This window comes from Scophthalmus maximus, chromosome 3 (genome assembly GCF_022379125.1).
Source record: "Scophthalmus maximus strain ysfricsl-2021 chromosome 3, ASM2237912v1, whole genome shotgun sequence".
Classification (NCBI taxonomy): domain Eukaryota; kingdom Metazoa; phylum Chordata; class Actinopteri; order Pleuronectiformes; family Scophthalmidae; genus Scophthalmus; species Scophthalmus maximus.
Window position 1 is genome coordinate 25,012,340 of NC_061517.1, and position 20,957 is coordinate 25,033,296.

At 43.6% G+C, this 20,957-nt stretch overlaps 4 protein-coding genes across 5 annotated transcripts; 2 read left to right on the forward strand and 2 right to left on the reverse strand.

Moving 5' to 3' along the window:
• The first annotated feature begins 16 nt into the window (after window positions 1-16).
• unc119.1 (unc-119 homolog 1) lies at window positions 17-7,353 on the forward strand. The gene is made up of 6 exons (XM_035640142.2): window positions 17-741; window positions 3,355-3,754; window positions 4,787-4,900; window positions 5,431-5,539; window positions 5,657-5,829; window positions 5,937-7,353. The coding sequence occupies exons 1-6, from the start codon at window positions 694-696 to the stop codon at window positions 6,047-6,049; spliced, it is 957 nt and encodes a 318-aa protein (XP_035496035.2). The 5' UTR covers window positions 17-693; the 3' UTR covers window positions 6,050-7,353.
• Window positions 913-3,093, reverse strand: pop5 (POP5 homolog, ribonuclease P/MRP subunit). The gene is made up of 5 exons (XM_035640143.2): window positions 2,942-3,093; window positions 2,688-2,830; window positions 1,826-1,975; window positions 1,656-1,739; window positions 913-1,477 (listed from the first exon to the last, which is right to left on the reverse strand). The coding sequence occupies exons 1-5, from the start codon at window positions 2,959-2,961 to the stop codon at window positions 1,371-1,373; spliced, it is 504 nt and encodes a 167-aa protein (XP_035496036.2). The 5' UTR covers window positions 2,962-3,093; the 3' UTR covers window positions 913-1,370.
• Window positions 7,354-9,354: 2,001 nt separating the features above from the next.
• On the forward strand, window positions 9,355-11,941 carry c3h12orf43 (chromosome 3 C12orf43 homolog). Of its 2 annotated transcripts, none has more exons than XM_035640138.2 (6): window positions 9,355-9,773; window positions 10,083-10,110; window positions 10,713-10,811; window positions 10,921-10,994; window positions 11,082-11,169; window positions 11,268-11,941. In XM_035640138.2, the coding sequence occupies exons 1-6, from the start codon at window positions 9,635-9,637 to the stop codon at window positions 11,626-11,628; spliced, it is 789 nt and encodes a 262-aa protein (XP_035496031.1). In that variant the 5' UTR covers window positions 9,355-9,634; the 3' UTR covers window positions 11,629-11,941. The 2 variants fall into 2 exon arrangements, with proteins under 2 accessions (XP_035496031.1, XP_035496030.1); XM_035640137.2 differs by having other exon boundaries at window positions 9,361-9,773; window positions 10,080-10,110.
• hnf1a (HNF1 homeobox a) lies at window positions 11,730-17,933 on the reverse strand. The gene is made up of 10 exons (XM_035640136.2): window positions 17,372-17,933; window positions 16,128-16,327; window positions 15,838-16,015; window positions 14,390-14,592; window positions 14,102-14,223; window positions 13,862-14,003; window positions 13,576-13,764; window positions 13,380-13,495; window positions 13,183-13,267; window positions 11,730-12,301 (listed from the first exon to the last, which is right to left on the reverse strand). The coding sequence occupies exons 1-10, from the start codon at window positions 17,668-17,670 to the stop codon at window positions 12,171-12,173; spliced, it is 1,665 nt and encodes a 554-aa protein (XP_035496029.1). The 5' UTR covers window positions 17,671-17,933; the 3' UTR covers window positions 11,730-12,170.
• Between the last annotated feature and the right edge of the window lie 3,024 nt (window positions 17,934-20,957).

The following is a 20,957-nucleotide window of genomic DNA, read 5'->3' on the forward strand; positions in this document are numbered from 1 at the left end:
ACCCGGATGTTCCCTGTGCCGCCTGCGAATCTGTTTAGTTCTGCGGGGCCGCGGAGCATTGTGGGAAATGTAGTAGGTCTATTCATAGCCGTGTGGAAACAAATTATTACTACATGGTAATAAAAGGAGATTAGTAAAAAAAATATATGATTGTGTTAATTATGTGACATGGTATGACACCATACTGACCCCCACTGCCGAAATCAGTCAATACTGGCCAAATGTCAATATAGCTGTGCTGTCCCAAAATGTTGTCCAACTGTCCACGAGGATTCTGGGAAGTTTCCAGGGAAAGGATAAAAGGATGAAGAGATGAAAGGACATCATTGTAAATGGGAGAAAGCTGGCGTCGCATGCCTCCTCCTCTGTTGAGGGATGGTTTCTTTCTTTTTTTCCTTCCTTCACTCCTCTTTCAACCCATCTATCTTCTATGTCCAGACTATGTACCGCCGTGTCCACAAAGGAGTGTCCCTTCTCCCTTGACAGCTGAATCCTGTTCCGAGGGGCTGGCTCTCCTGTGTTGAGCCATTCGTTTGTTTAGTTGACCTGTATAAGTGCCTCCTCCAGGTGCCTGCGCTCCTTCCCCTGGCCTTGGCCACCCACCAGCAGCTCTGTGCTGTAGAGTTCTTATAACTCCCAGCTCGTCTTCCAGTGGATGGTGTCTGTGTGAGGGGGTTTCCTGTATACTCCAATATGACGGCTCCGGTCTTCTTCAATGTGAACGTCACAGTCCAAAAAAAGGTAAACTGTTGTTTCTGACTGTAACTATGACCTGGATGGATAAGAATCTCCACAGGCGAAACTTTGTATCAATTGTACTCCAACAATTTTGTCTATATGTCACACGTGTGTGTGTGTGTTTGTGTTTGTGTGTGTGCAGAAGTTGTATTTTAAGGCACCATGACAAACAACTTCAAAAGTAGTGCTTTAATTGGTGAACAAAATATAGCACAAAACATTGTATAACAAAAAATAAATTCATTCAAAACCTACAAACCCAGTTTCTTCAGGCCATGGTCATATTTTGCAATGCAATTGTAGTTAATAATGTGCCTTATTCAAAATAACTAAGATATTAATTCAGTATCAGCAGGACATTCATGCTGACTATCAGGCCACCCTGCAAACCCAAATGATTTATGTGACAAACCTAATGTAATGTGTACATCTGTTGAATACAGACATATATTACATTTTGTTTTGGAACAAATGCAGTGAACAGCAGCAGTGAAACCATGTTTCCACAGCATGCGTTTCTTCAAATGCTTCAATATCTTCCCTCAGATTAATCCTTTTTAAATAAAAATAGTCAGAGCCAGACCATCCAGGGAGCACTACATAGCTGCCACCTTTTACTGCATGTTTTGAAGTCACTCTTCTTCATCTTCTTCAATCTCTAATTCATCTTCAAATGCCTCCTTGTTTCCTCCCGGTAGGGAGCAATTCAGAATTGCTTTGCGAACCTGTTGTTTTTCCTCTGTAAATGAAAAAAAAGAAAAGAAGTGGGAACCAGTCACATGTTGTTTCATCTAGTCAGCACTATATTTTGGGGTGTGTTGAGACCCGAAAGAGTTAAATGATCTTCTTCTTCAAGAATCAAATTCAAAAAAGTTCGGTATAAATAATATTAGATTGGACTCAATGAAAACCCTTACCTTCATTTTTACATTGAGGAAGCATTAGATGGAGCTGTTGGGTGTTGTATTGAATCAGAAACTTCTGACATGTTCTAATCGTTCCTGGGGGGGGGGGGGGACAGTGTTCAATTAAGATTTAAGATTATTAAAAGGTATGGCCGATGCTTATTATGAAATGTGTTTCTTACCTCCCACATGCAAACAGTTGAGAGAACATGGAATTTTCTGACCACGAGATTCAACACTAGTTATAAAAGGCAACGCAGACCAGAGGAGTTTGTAACTCCTTTTGGGGAAGCGTAAAAATACTATTCCAGTATGAGCATTCAGGTATTTCACTAAAAAAAAAAAGGGGGGGGGGGGGGGGGGAGAACACAGGGAGAACAGAGACAGCTCAATAAATATGATACGGCAATATCCTGAAAGTACTGCGCAAATTTGTGATTTTTGAAGTAAGGACCAGTATAATCACTAAACCGTTGAGGGGCTGGGGCAATCATTGATATTCTCATATTAGGTCCTCCATCTAATATAGGCCTTAAGCACTAACACTCCACCAATTTATCGTACACACAGCAGTGGACATTCACTGAAATAATGTATGCTACCCCTACTTCACCAAATTTTACAGGCGAATACAAACTGTTACTCAACAACATCTAGTTGCCAGCTATTGTTATTATTACTTACTTTGCAGATTAAGATTTTACAGACAAAACATATGACCACTATCTAGATCTAGTTTATATATAATTGTCCAACAACAGTTGACATCATTAGACATGTTAACACACTACTGCGGTTGTAATGATAAAGCACAAATTTAAACGAAAGTAAAATATTTGTAATAATATATAACAACAAAAACAATACTCAAACTAAAAAAATATGCTGCATGGACAGTTTAATGATCTGTGGGGAACCTTTAATTGCAGGACCACAAAAGCCCCCAAAAATGCAGAATGCGGGATATTTACTTGTAATTCTTAAAAGCTGATTGAATTAATAACCATGTCAAAACATTTAAATCCTTCGCAAACCACTTCCTACCGGAGAATCCGATGGTGCACAACGCCGACCCATAGTCGCCGTGTGTGCGGGCCACCGCTGCCCTCACCGCCGTCGCGACAGCCCGGTCGTCCAGCAGCAGCAGGCGGCTCCGGTCGGACACGTTGACCTCGCACAGTAGATACCTGCCGGACAGAGGAGGCGCCGTCAACACACCAACAGTGACCTAACAAAAATGTGGCGAAGACGAGCCCACGTCGCACACGACGAGCACATTTCTTTGGTTTGTTTTGTACCTCGACTTCACCCGCACCATCCCTGATCTTCTTCCGCGGGGTACTTCCGTCAACAAAACAGTATCCGCTGCCCGCAGCGAGTATAGCGCCACACGCTGGACAATGACGGCGACGCTCGGTGCGCTCGATACAACACACTCGGCGGCACGAATTTTTTAGCGGTGGCGGCTCAGTGCAATCGTCATTACATCGAGACTTTTAACGACAAGATAAAAAAAAAACTCTGAATGTCAAAAAGTGTAGGGTCGTTACATAAAAGACTGTAGGAAACGTAAAATGTATGTGATTTAACGAAGAGCAATTGTGTGGAGTCACTAGCGGTGACAAAACCGCCCGGGATGCGGGAAGACCGGTGCTCGAAACCATTCGTACCCCCCGCCCCCTGTAACCATGACAACCTCCATTGTTCTCAGCCAATCACCACCTCGCTTCTCCTTCTTTGGCGCACGCTTCACGCCATCTTGAAAATACACAAGCCGCAGTTTTGTCAAGTCGCTCCCGGACCGAGGAGCAACAACAACAACAACTCCTCCTCCTCCTCCTCCTCCTCTCTTCACCGTCGCGACCCGCGTCCCGGAATGAACGGCGCTCGAAACAAACCGACACAGGCTCTCGGCAAGGGACCGGCGGACGCGGACGGCGGCTCGGAGGCGACCCACAGGGACCGAAGGACCGGCGGAGGAATGCTGAAGAAGCTCAAGTCGAGGCGCAGTCAGACGGAGAAGTGGCCCGTGGTCACCGAGGCTGAGCTCCGGGCGCTGGGGAGAGACATTTCCCCGGACCATGTCCTGGGTCTCCGCGCTGTCACCGAGGGTGAGTGGTGTGAACGTCACCTCGGTCTTAATGAAACCCCGATTAAAACAACGAGCATCACTCCGTTTACCCCGGCGCTGACTGGGGCTACAGCGCCGATCGGTCAGAGCAGCTGATCGATAAGTGCGCGGGGTCGCAATGGAGTCATGCTTCACAAGTTCAATACATAACGCTGCGTATTTGTCAAAGTGTTTCGAGTTCGGCCTCCTCGTTGTTTGGCGCTAACCAAACAAACGAGATGTTGCCAGGGGCGCAGCGAGGAATTTGGGCCACCCGGAAGTAATATTGATAAATCCTTAAAGCTGGATCAATGAATGTTTTTAGTTTTTTTGTGTGGTACTGACAATACTGACAACTTATGGTCCAAAAGAACACAGACTTATTTAAAGGTTATATCCACTTAATAAATGTGCTTAGTTATTCGCCTCGCTTTATTTTGGTCTCCGGCCATTTGTGAACAAAATGTCTGGCTCCACTATCGATCACAAACTTCCACTGTTTTCCTTCTTTTGCTGGCAGACCTTAAACATGTAACTGCTGCTCGAAACGAGGCCGACGGGAAGCAGAGTTTTGCAGTTGGAAAACCAAGACGATGAGATAAATGATGCTCAAGCACTCCATAGGTCGGAGGAAGGGGGTGGGGGGGGGGCTGTCATCAGTCAAACTGTCTACAACAGTTGCAGCTGACGCTTAACGGCCCCCATTGTTTTCTGACATTTTTGTGCACTAGAAAACAATGTCACGACTTCCCCTCTCTCAGGCAACACAGTTGAAAAGCTGGGAGCCTGCGCGCTGTCGTTACTCATTGCTACTGCGACTCACAGGTGGCCGCAGACCTCTGTGCTCCAAAGCATTTAGTGACTTGCCACAAAATGTGTCATACAGTTACTGCTAAATCTCATTTATCAGAAAAATTGGACTGATAAATGCTAATGGGTGGTTGCGTGATTTCAGTTAACAGGCTAACCTTTTATATATTTGTGTTTTTCTTAACTTGCGCTGACTATTGTTTTTGTTCCCCCCACTATACAGACTATCTTTGCAAACCTGAAGACAATATCTTCAACATTGACTTTACACGCTTCAAGATCAGAGATCTGGAGACGGGGACGGTCCTGTTCGAGATTGCCAAGCCTCCAAACAGCGGTATGTGATGCATTAACTTCTGCAACACCAACAAGCTTCATGTTCTCACAATGTAGGTCAGACAAAAATGGAATGCAAACAAAATATGAGTCCACTTATTTAATAACTGATGCAAATATTCATAAAGTGTACAAATTATTTCATTTCCCAGGAAGAATTATTTAATCCAACATGCTGTTTTTTTGTAAAAAATAAAACAAAGTTAGTAATTTAGTATGGTATTAAATATGTAGCTTAATATGTAATAGTATGTACTGTAATTTAGGGCTGCAACTCTCGATTAATCCATAAATTGTTTGGTCCATAAAATGGCAAAAAATTGGGAAAATTACGATCGTGTTTCCCAAACACGGACATGATGTTTTGTTTTGTCCACACACCACATATATTTAGTTTACTGTCATAAAGGAGCAATCACTCGATTGTCAAAATTGTCGATTACTTGTCAATTAACTATTGCAGCTCAACTGTAATTTTTGCCTCTTCTTTCAATATTGTATGCCAGTTAGATGAACATGTTTCTGTATTAGGTCCTATGGAGGGTGAGGAGGAGAGTGGAGATGTAGACACCACTTCTGGGCGTTTCGTCAGATACCAGTTTACACCGGCCTTCCTAAAACTGCGCACCGTCGGTGCAACGTAAGTGACTCAACCTCATCTCTCTGAATGCAAACCGCTGAGAGCATAATAATAAGTCCTTTGTCCTCTATATCTCTTAACAGTCTATTGCAATGTTCTTCCGTCTCTTAACTGCAGTGTGGAGTTCACCGTGGGTGACCAGCCAATAAACAGCTTCCGTATGATTGAGAGGCATTACTTCCAGGGGCGCCTTCTCAAGAACTTTGACTTTGACTTTGGCTTTTGCATCCCCAACAGCCGCAACACATGCGAACACATTTACGAGTTTCCACAGCTTCCCGAGGACCTCAGTGAGTTCTTGTCTGGTTTTGTCAGCCACTATTGTAAATTCCATTGGGTCTGTTTTTTTCCCACAATTATCCAAATATTAATCTTTGTTTTTGTGTGTCCATTCTAGTTCGCCAAATGGTGGAGCACCCATATGAGACCAGATCAGATAGTTTCTACTTTGTGGACAACAAACTCATCATGCACAACAAGGCGGACTACGCCTACAACGGCGGTCTGTAATACCTGAAAGGAAAAAAGTGTGCAATACCTCCCAGGAAATGGGAGTTCTTGGATTACAACCATCCAAAAGCTTCTTTTTTGGTGGACAGGAGTATTCTTTCCTTTGTCGACATTCCTACGAACGTGACAACTCACTTTCATAATCAAACAACCACATCTGCCTTGTGAGGAAATCGTGGACCCAGTCATCAGTGCCACACAGAGCTCAGTTTCTTGGACTAGAATGTTCAGTTAAATAATATATACGACTGAAGCCTTTTTTTTGTTCTGTCTTTTTGGTTTGTCATACAAGTATCATGTTACCGCTTAAACTTTTTGCCTTAAGTTTCTCGCCGTCTCTGCTGGATAGGGACACTTTTGAGTCACAGACCTCTCATGGCAAAACCTATAGACTTGTGTTAGTAATTACTTCATTGAGTTAAAATGTATAGATGTTATCAAGTGAGGTTTCACACATGACAGTTGTGTTTCCTGCATGGAAAAGTGAGAATTAACTAGATGATTTACAGTATTGTTAGTTATAGATGATCATGTAGCAGTAGTAGTCGACATTGTCTGAGGTTGGTTGTGACTCATTTAGAATGTTGGTGTCACATTTCGTTTCAGGCTCCATGTCCATTTGCTGACTAATGTATTTTTCTGTAGAAAATCTTTTAATTCAACAAAACTATGTGCTCTTTTTCGTGGTTTCAGGTGTCATCTTCATTCTGCTAGAATCATACATTTTTACGACAAACTTCTACATAATTGTCTGTCAAAGACACCCGAATCAGACAAGATGGCAGCAGAATCAGAGTGGACTTGACACATATTGCTTTAAATGCCGTCTACGTCTGAATTAATTTGGTCTGCCTGTTTTTACCCCTGTACAGTGTGTAATCACGAGGAAATTTAATCCCTTGAGGTCTTTTTTTTTTTCCTGGTTTATTTGGCACAACAGCACTGTGAATGCTACTCTGTAGGACGAGGTGTGGTTAACCTATTAAACTAGTTTCCTCTTCTGCTCTGCGCTCAGGTTCTCAGTCTACCAATGAAATGCACACCAGCACCCGACATGACAGTACAGAGAAATGTAGCATGGGCGTTGATTTACTTTGCATGAGGTACTAGGGTGGATGCAGAGACTGACCCCTGTTTTTTCTATTGAGCCCAGTTTAAAAGACTATACCTGTGGTTTTGCACAATTTGTAGTAAATTGGATACATTTACCATTCAGAAGTTTCAAGTCTATTTATGACACCTGTACAATATGATGCAACCTTGACTCAACAGCCCTACAATAAATCCTACCTTTGTTAAATGTATAATGCTCATTTGTTTTTAACACTGGCAGAAGGTGGACGTCAATCATTCAGGAGGCAGGGATGCTGTTAGGTTTCATTTTATTTTTTTGCATTGTGTTGCCAAGCTTGCTAGCTTTTTTTGGCAGCGGACTCAGTCAGATATCCATAATTAAAGGGCCAGTAAGCGATTCTAAAGCAATACACGTTTTATAAAAATAATCTAAATATTTTCTCACCGGCCGTTAGATGACGGATCTGTGTGTGCGCTGAAAAAAAGACGGGACCTTAATAGATGTGCTGGCGGTTTTGGCCTAGTGGTTAGTGCGGTCCAGTCTATATATCCAGTGAGATTGTCATTATACAGAAATGAATGGAAATCATCTTATCTACCTTAAAGGCTGGGAGTAATTCTAAAACCTTGTTATCATAACAGTGGCACATGTAGTCTGTAGTCGATCAGTTAAATCATGCAAAACCTGAACAGTCTAAAAAAATCTTTCTGCATAAATGATCTGGGCTTCCGTTCACTCCACATCGTGATACCCGGTGCCTTGTATCCAGTTGAGAGGCAAACACAGCACAATTCTTCTCTCACCCAATGAGCTGAATTAAAAAATGATTCAGGTTTGTTCACATCAGGTCCCGACTTCATGCAGCCTGCATTAAGACATATCACATGCTCATCAGGTTTAAGCACATAAAAATTGTGATATCCTGCACACTTTTTGACAGTGGTATAAACTTTGCCACATGACCCAATGCAACCTCAATTGTTTTGTCGGTTGTCAGCATTAGCGGTAGTTGGGAACACTGAACATTGTTTTGCCATACAGATACAATACCAGTCAGTTGTACTGTATCTTCAAACCAGACGATGTAAATATGTTGAGAAGTGAGACGTGACTTATATGATTATCAGGGACTTTGGGGGCTTTTCTGTCTTCCAGCTAGTCTCACAGTTGAGGTTATTGAGAAGGGGACCTGAAAATCTGTCCAGGACACTAGACACTGGTTGCATGAATGTATACTGTATATTGGTGCATCCCAAACATATAGTTCTGCAGCTGATATTTTTGAGCTCATTGGATTTTGGACATTTGTTGCAAAAAACTGGATATTATTTTCGTGTTTATATTTTTTATACTACATTAACGGTGGATTTGAAGGTTAGATCTTTCATTGGAAATGTAAAATGTGAAAGGCTAAATCTTACATCTCAGTGAATGATGACAATTTTTCACAAGCTCTTGTTTTTCATTATGTTTGACTTCCTCTGTAATGTTACTATGGAATTTCAGGGTCACATTGACTAAAAAAAAAGAATAGTGAGACTTCGAGAATAAAGTTGTAATATTGTGAGAATAAAGTGATTTTACAGTGATTTAATATTATACAACAGAAATTAACAGCAACCCAGGAAACAGGTGGGAGCCCTGGCAACGGCTTTGTTAATGTCATGTTATCCATGTTAAACGTTTGTTAAATACTTTTCCTCGTTGACCTACATTGAAGTACAGCTTCACAAAGTGCTCCACGTAAAGATTACGAGTTTATTCTCATAATATTATGAGCTTTTTCTTGCAATATCATGACTTTATTTTTCTTGTAACAGTACGACTTTATTCTTCTTATATTACGACTTTCGTCTCATAAAATTACAACTTTATTCTCATCATATTATGACCTTTTTTCTTGCAATATTATACTTTTTTGCATGTAACAGTACGACTTTGTTCTCGTCAAATATAGTCTTTATTCTCAAAGTCTCCAATTATTTCTCTCTCAATGTGGCCCTAATACCCCGTCGTAGTAATGTAGGTGGGGATCTTTTAAAACATAAATTACTTATTTTTATTTTACTCTTGATTAGGGCTTGTTTGTTTGTTAGAGTTGTGTCGACATCGATGAATAAAACCAAATGTGAGAAAAAGAATCCCGCCTGTTCCCACACGGTCCTCCTCGAGCAGCGGACTACATCTCCCAGAATCCCCAGCTGAGAAACAGACTAATGCTGCGTTCCAGTTTACCTCGGAGCTCGGAACTCCGAAGTCGGGTTTATCGTTCCAGTATGATCTCGGAATTCGGAAGTCGGGTTTATCGTTCCAGTATGATCTCGAAACTCGGAATTACGACCTCCGAGTCGGAAATAGCAAATATAACGCCCCTGCGATTCGGAATTCCGACTCGGGAGGTCGGGGGAAAAAAAGCACTACCCCGACTTCCGGGTCCGAGTTCCGAGTTCCGAGGTAAACTGGAACGCAGCGTGGAACGCAGCATAACATCCGGTAGCACATGAGTTATCATGGCGGCGGCGGCGGCGGGCTCGGCTAAAAACATGGTCGGCGGCTCGGACAACTCCTCCAGCGACAGCAGCGACGACGACGAGGCGCGGAGGAGATGTCGGGAGGCGGTGTGGGAGACTCGAGCTGTGGCGCACAAAGGTTCGGTTGGATTGCTTGTTTCGCTCGTGGTGACGGACGACGTCACCGGTGGTGCGCAGTTGAATAAAGTCGTGTAGAAACAATCACCCGTGTCACTTCTGATTAATGTACGTAGGTTTAAAATTGCAGGTAAAGTTGAACTTGAGTTTCTTGACTGTCAAAAAAAAAGATCTACACTGTGAGACCTCTCGCAGTTTGTGGAGCACATGGGCTCCAGTTCAGCCCTGAGTCATGTGCGAGTCTATGAGAAACAGTTAAATACAGTTGATCAGCTGATGACTTCTCCTCTCTGTGTATTTTTTTTAGAAGAAGACAACACAGTGAAGCAGTCTAAACGGTATGTTTTTTTCCCCCCCTCAAAGTAACCACTTACTGCACGGCCATTATATACAAAGATATGTTCTTTGTCCCCACATGCTGTAGTATTAGTGGACAACATAATTGGCTTGGCCGGCTACAGATACAGGAAGATCCTCAAGCCTTACTTCTGTTTATCTTTATCATATCATATATAAACCAGGGGTGATGTGGTAAGGGGCTTAATTAAGTTATTTTGACACGCCCATGCTCGAGACCCCTCAAATATCAGATTAATCAATAAATTTCGCTCTGACTTTGTCAGTGGAGCTCGGGCCCTATTAACTTTCATCTGCAGCTTGATGCAGCCTCAGTGGAACCTAACGGGGCAATGGCTGAATTCATTACATTTTACATCACATCCATTTAGCAGACGCTTTTGTCCAAAGAGACAATATGTACATTCAAACCATGAAGATATTACCCGAAGATGCAATAATCAATAGAGTACCTAAAGATTTGTCAAATAGGCAAAATCAAGTGCTCATTTAAGATTATTATTATTATTGTTTCATTATTTATTCCTTTTTTTTCGTTTAAAAGAATGAATTAGTTTCAGTGTTGTGTTTGCTGTGTCAACAGTTTTGTTGTCGCCGAGCACGAACACGATGGCAACGAGCTCCAGGTCACCCAAGGGTTTCGAACGCACGTCGCCAAGAAGTTGGGACATCTTCTCGACAGGTGACTTGCAGAGACGATAAGCACATCGAGTGTCGGGATATCATTTTTTTGTGAGGAAAGATTGCACATGTGTTTTCCTTCTAATTTATTCTATGCATGTCACTGTAAGTTACATTTCAGAAACGCAAATTAAAAATTCATCCTGTGTGGAATCGGCAGGATGTGATGACGATGACGAAGAAGGTAATATTTCTCTTTCTTTGACCCTCACTGCTTACATGGAACTTAAAGCTGTCATCTTGTCCTTAAGTTATTTTTTTTCTTTCCTAGGATTTCGTCTGTTTTCTACATCCGTCCCAGGACAGACAACCGAGGAGCCTCCAGTTCCTGTGAGGCGTCGGCCAGTTTACAGCTCAAGGTTCGAATTCATATAACTTTTTAAATTTTCATCATAAATGTTGATTTGTTTTTATACCTTTACGAATGTAACATCATACATTTTTCTTTCCCTCACAGCGACAGCGACAGCGAGATGGAAACGAGGCTGAGAGAGGCGGCGGTGTCCGTCAAAGATCTCCTGCCCTCTTTGACACTGCCCTCTACAACCCCGCCTCCATCATCAGAGCCGCCCTGCTCGGGACAAGTAAAGGAAAAGGAAATGATTGCAGAGGGAGAAGAGGGGCAAGTTGTTAAGAAAAAGAAAAAGAAAAAGAGGAGACAGAATCCAGAGGAGAGCGCGCAGGTGGACTGTGCACGCTGTCCTGTAAAAGCTCAAAGCAACGGTGAGCACGGGAATGTGGAACAGGAACAATTCAAAGCGAAACGGAAGAAGAAAAAGAAGCGACAAGGAAACACAATGGACGAAGCCATGAGCTGAATGTCTTGTGACTAACCTTTTTTACTGTTATAGGATGTTTGTCTATGTTCCACTCTAGTCCATATTCTGTCAAAGGCTTGAAATGATTGAGAACGGTGAGATATTTTTCAAAATGTTTTAATATCATTGCCCTTGTTATTTTTGAAATGGCCTTTACTTTGTTGTGTGAGAGACACATTATAGTGTGGGGGAAACACATTTCGAGGCAGTAAGTGAAAACATAATGTGGGTAACATGGTTTACAAGGTTCAATTGAATTTACCATTTCTGCATATTACAAAACATTTGAATAAAAAATACGCTTTGCCATTGATTTTCAGTTAATTCTCTTCCACGTCAAATCCTCTCCAATGTTGCTCCCTGTTCCAATTTTACAGTTGTCTGGCGTTTGAATCAGAGTCTTTGAAACAAAAGGCTGAATTGTCCCCCCTGTAACCCCCCGACTCCAGGTTTCCCTGGAGACGTAGCTGTCCATCACAAATCACCGTCAGACATACGGAGTCCAGCTGGCGGTGAGGAGACAGTAAACTGCCGGAGCACTTCTACTGTGCAGTAGAGACCAATTGTGTCGGGATGTAGGAGTTGATGTCTGTGGGTGACGGTGACAGCAGGTGAGACTGATGGCTGTCTGTCGTCTGGGATGCTGGATACAGCTCCAAGCTCCCGGAAGATGCTGTTGATGGAAAAAAAACAAAAAACTTGAAAAACACCCTTTATTTAGACAGTTAAGCTTTTGACAAAAAAGCCTTTTTTGCGTCAACAGCTCCGTAATCCTTCAAGGCTAAACGAGATTTTAAACATTGATATAGCAGCCAACAACTATTTTCTGCGGAAAACAGTTGTTGATATAGCCGAGCAATGGCGTCTTAAGCAGAGAACGAAGTCACAGAAATACCTTATTTGCGTTCTTGTGCAGAGTTGTTGAATGACATAATTGATGATATTCATTCATTGGTGGAGCTCGAGGCACGTTATCTTAAAATCAGCAGAAAGACTGGAAACAGGATAAATGTAATCCTGGCCCTGTCTGAAGATTAAAAATTTCGCCATTCTAAACTTAACTAATTACCAGTTTCTACGTTGTCTAATTTTTACAGAAACATAAATTCAAAAACACAATGTCTTGTCAGAATATTTCTTGACCTCAAATCGAGACTCTCCTGGATTATTTCTTTCCTCCCGAGGTTGCCAGGCAGCTGGTGAAGCCAAGAAACTCGGGTAATAATCCTCATCAAACTTGCAGCAAGAAGACAAATGTTCCTTTAAATTCTTAGTGAGCTCTTTGTGGACTTTCTGTGATAAAATTAACGAGTGAATTTCTGAATTTCTCAAATGAATCTATCCCCACGTTAATCCCAGATAATTTAACCCACCCCATTCGTTCAGTTTATAGCCACATCAATGGATTCTTCATGATCTGTGTCATGTTGAATGATAAATGTCACGTGGATATCCCCAAAAGATTAGCATAACTAGACTTGATGAAGTCGACCCAGACTTGTTGTAGTAGGATGCAGTATGTCTGGGAGTACACCTTTATTCGCAGCGGTGTACCTGGCACAGGTGTGTGTCGCTGTAGGTGCAGGGAATCTTCTTGTAGGGTTGGGTCCGTCTGTTCCTCGGAGTCTGCTGTGAGAATCTAAACCAAGCGTAGAGCAAGGACATTTTACCAAATAATATGAGAACAAATATTGCTATGACGCTTTTACTTCTAAAAATCCAAAACAAACCAGCCACTCAGGCCCTGGTACCTGTCTGACAGTAGCAAGGCTGGTCAGAGTCCCCAGGCTGCTGCTGTCAGTGATGACCATGGCTTGTGACAGCAGACTGGACGGATGGTACTGGGGGGAATCCGACTTGTTGTACACTGAAGCGAGGAACAGATGAAATAAATCCTTACTCGGCAGAACATGGTAAACTCATGTCGGTGCATTGCTGTAGCCTTACTGTGACATGGCAGCTGTGTCATGGTGGCCATGAACGGACTGGCACCCATGTGACCCTGAAGGTGTTGCGATAGCGGCTGCTGTGCGGAGGCGTGAAGCTGCTGCTGGAACGAGATGGGCTGCAGCGTCGTGAACCCACCCCCTAAATTGTTTATGACGGGTACGGTCTGAGACTGCGCGGAGGTCAAACCTGTGAATCAACAGGCAAAGACACAGTCCTCTGATTTACTTGTTTCTTCCTTATCCTTACATAGAAACGAAAAGGGAAGCTGGTGAGCAACTGTTACCGATGAGAAGTGAGGACTCCCCGAGGCTCATGACGCTGGGCAGTGATGTCATGATGAGGCCCTGTGAGGAGGAGGAGGAGGAGGACAGACTGTGCAGGGAGGTCAGAGTGCTTACTGGGGGCAGTGGGCCACTGCTGGACACCTAAGACGAGAGGACAATATGATCATCGTGGCAGCAGGGCATACAGGTAATCTACACTATAAACCAGTGAGAAGAGGAACCGTTACACATGCTCTCACCGGCTTGAGGTTATGGGTCTCGAGGAGTGTGTGGCTGGGCTCCAGTTGGACAATGCGTCCCACTCTCTCTGCTCCGCCACCTCTGGTTGTGTCGCACAGAATTTGCTGGCTATATTTCACACCTGGAAAAACCACACACAGGTCAGTCTCCAAGAAGACCACGGCTAGAGATCTGGCTACAAGGCAGGTCCACCTTTGTGCCGTGCAACAAAAACGCTCGACCTCTTAAATTTCACTTTGTCTTTTTGCCCTTGTCATGCTCGCCTGACAGGTGTTAGGGTATATTACCATGCTCGGGACTTGGTGGAAGGTTGAGGTTCGAAGACGAGGCAGATTGGTTGGTGTAGGGCGTGTCGAGGGCCAGTTTGTGGCGGAAGGCCTCCTCTTTTCGGCGGTTGGCAAACCAGTTGTACACCCGAACTTCAGTGACCAGGTTGGAGCCCAATCCAGCGAGCTGTGAGGGGGACACTCCCCTCTGGATGCACTCTGCCCTGAGAGAGCAAAAAACATACTGACTAAGGATGGGACGATACCACTTTTTCGCGTGCGATCCGATACCGATCCTGCAACCTTGAGTACCTGCCCATACCGATCTGATACTAATCTGATACAATCTCTTCCCCACTCGTAACATAAAATATTAACAATGCATTGTTCAGGATGCACTTTGCACGACCTAACCATCTGAAACTTCATACTCAAATAATCAACTCCCCCAAAGGAAGACATACAAAGCCAGCAACATGACTGAGTTATGGAATACCGCTGTTTTATTTTCTGCAGAACTTTCGGCAGAATGTTTTATGGCCAGCAACGTTCAAACAAGCAAAAAACAAATTGAACTGTAAACTGTTAATGAAATAATAATAAATTAACATGAAAATATGATGCTGGAATTTCGTTAAAGGCTTAGTAGATATGTAGATAGGCATGTATTTGGTATGTTTACTGTAATGTATCGGATCGGATTTTACTTATTTCTTCTGAAATCCACTCTAGTCACCCTGGCCAATATTGCCCCGATACCGATGTGGAATATAAGATCAGGACACCCCTAAAACTGACACGTTTTTATGTTTTTAAGGCCTAAACTGTTTCCTCAAGACATCAGAATGAGAGCTTTAGAGATTTTTTTGCAAACCTTTGCACCCTGGACACATGTTTTTCGTACCATCATTTCTCCAGATATTGAGTATAAATGACCAATGGTCCAGACGGAACAAAGTTTTTCCCAATGAGGTTCACGAAGAATAATTACTCCAGTAGTCAGTCTGCACATACTTAAAAGGCTTGAGAATCTTGTGTCACATAATAGTTCAATAATAATAGTTAATAGTCAGTTGGATAAAGAAAGACAGAGTTTTAACATGTTTAATTCACACAGTGAGATGTCTGTATAACTGTATTTGTCTGAGCTCTTCTGGCCGGTTTGAAGTGGATGGAGCTCCATTGAGTAGAGATGATGTCTTGACTGTATGTATGTGTGTCAAGGTTTCATATGCAGTCTATGATACCAAGCAGATTTTAGCAGCATTTGTTTATTTTTTTATATTATGACAGTCACGATGTCATTTGTTGTTAAATCAGTTAAATGTCACCAAACCACACCCACAAAGTCCAGATTTTTGGCTGCAAGAGAAATGTAACTATTCAGCAGCATTTTCAGTCTGTAAAGTCTGTAAAAATAGGTAGAAAGGACAATCCTGTTTTGTCTTGGTACCGTCAATGTATCTCACCTGTTGCACTCCTCCACCAGCCCCTCTCTCTCCTCCTTGCTGGGGTTCTTCTGTCGTTCGTAGGCATGGAAGAGGATCTGCAGGGACGCTGGGCCCCACTTGAACCTGTTCCTGCGCCCTTTCCTGGTTTCGTCTTGCTCATCCATCGATCCAATGCCATGTTTGGCGTTGGTGAATTCTGGAAGGAAATGGTAGTCGGGTTTTCTTCTCTTTATTTTCTGTGAGACTCCTCTGTCTCGGCCTCCTCTAGAGAACTGATATTTGATGTGCACATCTGCTGCAGTACTCACGCTGGCTGATCTCGCACTGCTTCTTGACATACCAGCTGTACAGAGCGGCCCTCTTCTGATTCTTCATGGGCGTGCCTTTGTTGAGGTGCTGGGACAGGTGGGACTGGTTGAGTCCCGTGGACTCCACCACCTCTCGCTGGGGGAGATTGTGCTGCTGCATGTAGCTTTTCACCATTTTCGCGACATGCCAGGGGTCCTCCCTGGGAGAGAAAGACAGTTTGTGTGTGCACTTGCCATCTTCATCTTCCTACATCATTTTTTTTGTCTCTCTGAATGAAGTGTATCCCTTTTACTTTCCCCCTATATTTGTGTCATTTGAAGCCCTTCTAGAGAAGTGGTTAACAGGCACAGTTTTTTTTCTCTCCTTTCGTTGGACATAAAGCATGGCCACTGGGACAGAAGTGGAGAGAGGCTTTATTGACAGAGAGCGATAAGGGAGAGCACACAGGGGCAAAGTCCAACTCTCTCCGATGGCTGGAGGGGGAAAACGTGTAAAAGGGTTATGAAGCCTCATTAAATGCCTTCTAAATGTCAAGTCAGGAGCATTAGAATTACACTAAACTACAAAACTACCCAACTTTAGCAGATTAAAAATTTACAATGCAAATATGTTATTTTTATAAGCAAAATGTAAAGAACATTTTTATCCCTTTAACAATCCAACAACAACAAAAACATTTCTGAATAAGTTGTCCAATCCGTGGTTTACCCAATATATCGAATCAGATCCTAAAAATGAATGTGGAAATATCACCCGGGCCTTGTGTAAACATGCACTCACATGACCAGCCCTACTCCATTAATCTTCACCTATGCATGTAACTTATTTATTAAGAAATGGCCAGAGAATAATGATGGGGGTGGGTAATTAGTAACCAGCAAAGGAGGAACCCTCTTTAAATTCGCCTCAGAAGCCACATTGCAGAGAGAGAGAGTGAGTGAGAGGCAGAGAGGCAGGAGAAGGAGGGAGGAACTGGTAAAGAGAAGGGGAGCTGAGCTTAAAAGAAGAAAAAAAAAAGAGAGAGTTTCACAGGTAAACTGTTGTTTCAGCTCTCGTGTGGATGGTGCGGGAGGTGAAAGAAAGGAGGGGTTATCCAAAAAACAGCGCTGATGAAGCACTGAAGGCATTTTCAAATTTGACCTAACCAGACAATTTGCTGTGTGAGAGCAGCAGTTAGTGAGGGATTAAGGCGGTTATGCTGTTGCCATGGAGCTTCCGTGAGAAGGTGCTGGGATCTACTTACTGCAGGAGCTGGTCAACCTCAGCCCTCAGCTTGGCCGCCTCTTGCGGGGGGAACTTCTCCAGCTCCCGGAATATAGGCGGCGGGAAGTCCATTTCTCCCTCCTCGGAGCTCTCTCCATCCCCCCTCTCTCCCTTTTCCGCGCCGGCACTCGCCCGGTCCTGCTCCAGTTCCCCCACGGCCTGGACCAGGACGTCCCGGGACAGCCCGGATTCCAGCAGGGCCCAGATCAGCTGCTCCTGAAGGGCGGTCAGACGGCTGTGCCGCGCCATGGCTGCCCTGGACGCCTCCTCTCCCTCCATTAGTCTGATGCCTTACCTCGCCGCTGCCTGGCAAACAAACACTGCCGTCATGTGCACTACCACACTCGAATGACAGCCAGACTGCCAGCGGTGGGCCTCATCGCAGCTTTAGTCCCTCTTCAGCTCCACAGAATTCAAACTTTCATTTTCCTCCGTGTTCAGTTTCCTCCCAGTGTGTCCTGAGCTGCCTGGTTTTAGCTCTCCACCTGCTGTTTTGCTTTCAAAGGTCAATTTTCTGTTTTTTCTTTTTTTTTAAATCTTCCTCCTCTTCACCCCCTCCTCCTCACATGTGCCCCTGTGAACTTTGTCCCCACTCCGTCAGGGCCCAACAGTGACCAAAGTGCGATTTAAAAACAATAAATACAAGTGAGGGGATGTTCCCGGAGCGAACAGGGCTGCAAAGAAAAAGAAAAAAAAACAGATCACCTCTCGAAGTATACGCACAAGGCAAATAATGACATTATAGCAGAGAAGTCATGAAGTACAATTACATGTGCAGATATTTCTAATTTCACACAGACGCTGACTTCTAAACTCTAAACTCTGTTTTAATTTTTTAGGCTGAATTATGCATATTCCAAACTTTGATTTTGAAGCATGTGACTTCTAATGTGAACTTTGGGCCGAGGTGAAACGTGATAAATTGCACAGACTAACATTAGATTAGCCGAACAGAAACACGGCGTGACCTGTTCTACAGTCATTTGCCACCTGAGGGTGCTGTTGTGCCATCTGCACACGAGATGCATCTCTAGACCAAAATGACTTCATGTTGTGGGATGACAGTTTTAAAAAAAAAATCATTATCCTCTTTTGAATCTAAGAATGGCTTTTTTTTTTTATCAAAGGTGTATTTTTGCATGTGTGTGTGTATTTATGCTTGTACGTTAGTCAGAAAACCCTCAAAATCCTACCTTAAAAGTACAGAATTATACAGAATTATTATACATTAGAAATGTTTAGCATATTCATACTGACAATTGATGTGAAAATAGTAGGGCTAGCAATAACGATTATTTTCATAATCGATTAATCTGCCGATTATTTTCTCGATTAGTCGCTTAGTTGTTTGGTCCATAAAATTGTGAAAAATGTTGATCGTGTTTCCCAAAACCCCCAAGATGATGGTTTTGTTTTGTCCACACACCAAAGATATTTAGTCCACTGTCACAGAGGAGCAAAGAAACCAGAAAATATTCACATTTCAGAAGCTGAAATCAGAGAATTTTTTCCCCATAAAAACGTCTCGAACCGATTAATCGACTAGCAAAAATAGTTGGCGATTAATTTTGTTGAGGATTACTGATCCATTAATCGATTAACGGCTGCAGCTCTAGAAAATAGCATTTTATTCTTTTGAGCCGGCTGAGGCGGAGCATGTTTAAACGTCTTCATCCATGTTGGAACCGACGTATCAACATATGAGTTGGGGATCACAAATATGTACTCATTAATTTCATTAATCTAAGAGAGTTGCAGCTCTTTAGGGCTTAGACAGCTAATAAAAGGAGACCATGCGTAATAAATAAAAACGGCCTCATTAGTGGAACAGCTCTCGGACGTCAGAAATGTGACAGGGGACTCGACGCTTTTTGTGGTTTACAGGTCTCACTCAGTGTGTGAATATGACTGCACGTGTGTCGTTATGTTTAAATTTTCCTTGTAAAGAAAGGAATTTATTATGCTGTTATTCTCACCTGTTGCTTCGAACTGTTTAGCTTACGCTCTTATCTTTGTTACCCACTCACCTCCACAAAAACATTTTTTCTCTCTTGTGATACTGAGTTAAGGATGGGGCATATTGTGACATATTGTGCAACTCATTTTTGGGTTATAGTTTTTAAAGACGCACTGACTTCCGGTTCATAAGAAAAGCCAACAGAGGACACGTTGGACAGCATTTTTCTACTTGCGCATGTCGATCACAGTCTATTTTATGAATATACAAACTCAAGATTTGTATTTTGCCATTGATCCACCCTCTTGTTTTTCCATCTAAGAAATTTGGCAGGACTGGGGAGTTGAAACTGGAAAGGAAAGCGAAGAGGGCCAGCTGAATGGGAGGAAACCCGGGAGTTAATGCACTTCTTTATCTTTTCCCTCTCCGAAAAAAAACGCTCGCTCTCTCTGCCCGGGATCACCTTATAGCGTTCTCAGGTTCGGCCTTCCCGCACCTTGTTTTTTTTTTTGTGTGGAGCTGGTGTTACACCACCCCACCCTTGGGAAGATGGCATTATACTGTATTTGGAAGGGTAACAGAGCTCCCTCTATCTTCCTGAGACATGCCACTGACCTGTAATTAAGTCCCATTGTACTACCCAGAGAACACTCCTCACCAAACAGACAGAGGGCAGTGTGTGTGGATTTCCAGCGGCTCAGATACCGCCGTGACTAATGCTCCGCCACACAGGCTGGGTTTATCAAAAAGGGCCACATGCAGCACACATTAAAGCCTCCATTTTCCCTCCGCAGAGAACTCAAAGCTGTGTTGATTGGTAATGACACACAATCCACACTGTCCATCTCTCATTAGTGAGCCATTGCTGGCCGCCGCTGTACGTGTTCTCCCCACCAGCTCTCTCTCTCTGTCTCTGCCTCAGCCGAGCGTCCCCCACACCGCCGCCGCCGCCACCCACCCGCCTCCCCTAACCCCCGCCATTCAACCCCATTGATCATGCATGCAGAAATTGAACACACCCCTTATTTCCTGTCCAAATAGCCCCTGTCCCACTTCCAGAGCCTCATCTGCTCATCTGCAGAGGAGAGAGCATAGGCCTGTGTTTCGGACAGGACACTGGCTGCGGTGCTCAATGAGGACAAACTGTGCTCAAATCTGTGCCCGACCGTCCCGCGTTACACTCTCTTATCCACGTTGCCCTGGAAATACAGACGCATTGTGGAGACACGAGCGGCACTATTCCTGGATTGTTGCCTCGTGTTTCGGTGTAAACCCCCCTCCCAATGCCAGGGCCTCACGCGGCAAACTTCACGACAAACTCTTGAGTGGGACAGCGGCATCTACCTGTCCACCATAAACCTGTGAGGGGAAGCCGCCGCTGTCTTTGCTGCAAATGCTCATAGGCCACTGATTGGCCTTAACGTTGGTTACCGGGTCACATGTTGAGTCAGTGTTGAGAAGATTAGCCGGAGCTGGCTTTGGTACTAATTAAATACTTAAGTCCCAGCAACGAATGAGCACACGGCACCCAAACCTTCCTGCTACAGCACGCTGCATACGCCTGTGTAACAAGGTGCATTGGGACAGACAAAACACATAGACAGTTCAT

What these genes read in the sequence shown, in the direction of transcription:
- unc119.1 (XM_035640142.2), top strand. Translation starts at nt 694, where the DNA reads ATGACGGCTCCGGTCTTCTTCAATGTGAACGTCACAGTCCAAAAAAAG. An exon ending in TCTCCGCGCTGTCACCGAGG is followed by an intron (nt 3,755 to 4,786) that starts GTGAGTGGTGTG and finishes CCCACTATACAG; the next exon opens with ACTATCTTTGCAAACCTGAA. An exon ending in TGCCAAGCCTCCAAACAGCG is followed by an intron (nt 4,901 to 5,430) that starts GTATGTGATGCA and finishes TTTCTGTATTAG; the next exon opens with GTCCTATGGAGGGTGAGGAG.
- pop5 (XM_035640143.2), bottom strand. Translation starts at nt 2,961, where the DNA reads ATGGTGCGGGTGAAGTCGAG. An exon ending in GTGCACCATCGGATTCTCCG is followed by an intron (nt 1,976 to 2,687) that starts GTAGGAAGTGGT and finishes TTTTTTTTTTAG; the next exon opens with TGAAATACCTGAATGCTCAT. An exon ending in CAACTGTTTGCATGTGGGAG is followed by an intron (nt 1,740 to 1,825) that starts GTAAGAAACACA and finishes CCCCCCCCCCAG; the next exon opens with GAACGATTAGAACATGTCAG.
- c3h12orf43 (XM_035640137.2), top strand. Translation starts at nt 9,635, where the DNA reads ATGGCGGCGGCGGCGGCGGGCTCGGCTAAAAACATGGTCGGCGGCTCG. An exon ending in TTGGGACATCTTCTCGACAG is followed by an intron (nt 10,812 to 10,920) that starts GTGACTTGCAGA and finishes TGTCACTGTAAG; the next exon opens with TTACATTTCAGAAACGCAAA. An exon ending in TGATGACGATGACGAAGAAG is followed by an intron (nt 10,995 to 11,081) that starts GTAATATTTCTC and finishes TTTCTTTCCTAG; the next exon opens with GATTTCGTCTGTTTTCTACA.
- hnf1a (XM_035640136.2), bottom strand. Translation starts at nt 17,670, where the DNA reads ATGGAGGGAGAGGAGGCGTCCAGGGCAGCCATGGCGCGGCACAGCCGT. An exon ending in TCCACCAAGTCCCGAGCATG is followed by an intron (nt 14,224 to 14,389) that starts GTAATATACCCT and finishes TGGTTTTTCCAG; the next exon opens with GTGTGAAATATAGCCAGCAA. An exon ending in GACACAGCTGCCATGTCACA is followed by an intron (nt 13,496 to 13,575) that starts GTAAGGCTACAG and finishes TCCTCGCTTCAG; the next exon opens with TGTACAACAAGTCGGATTCC.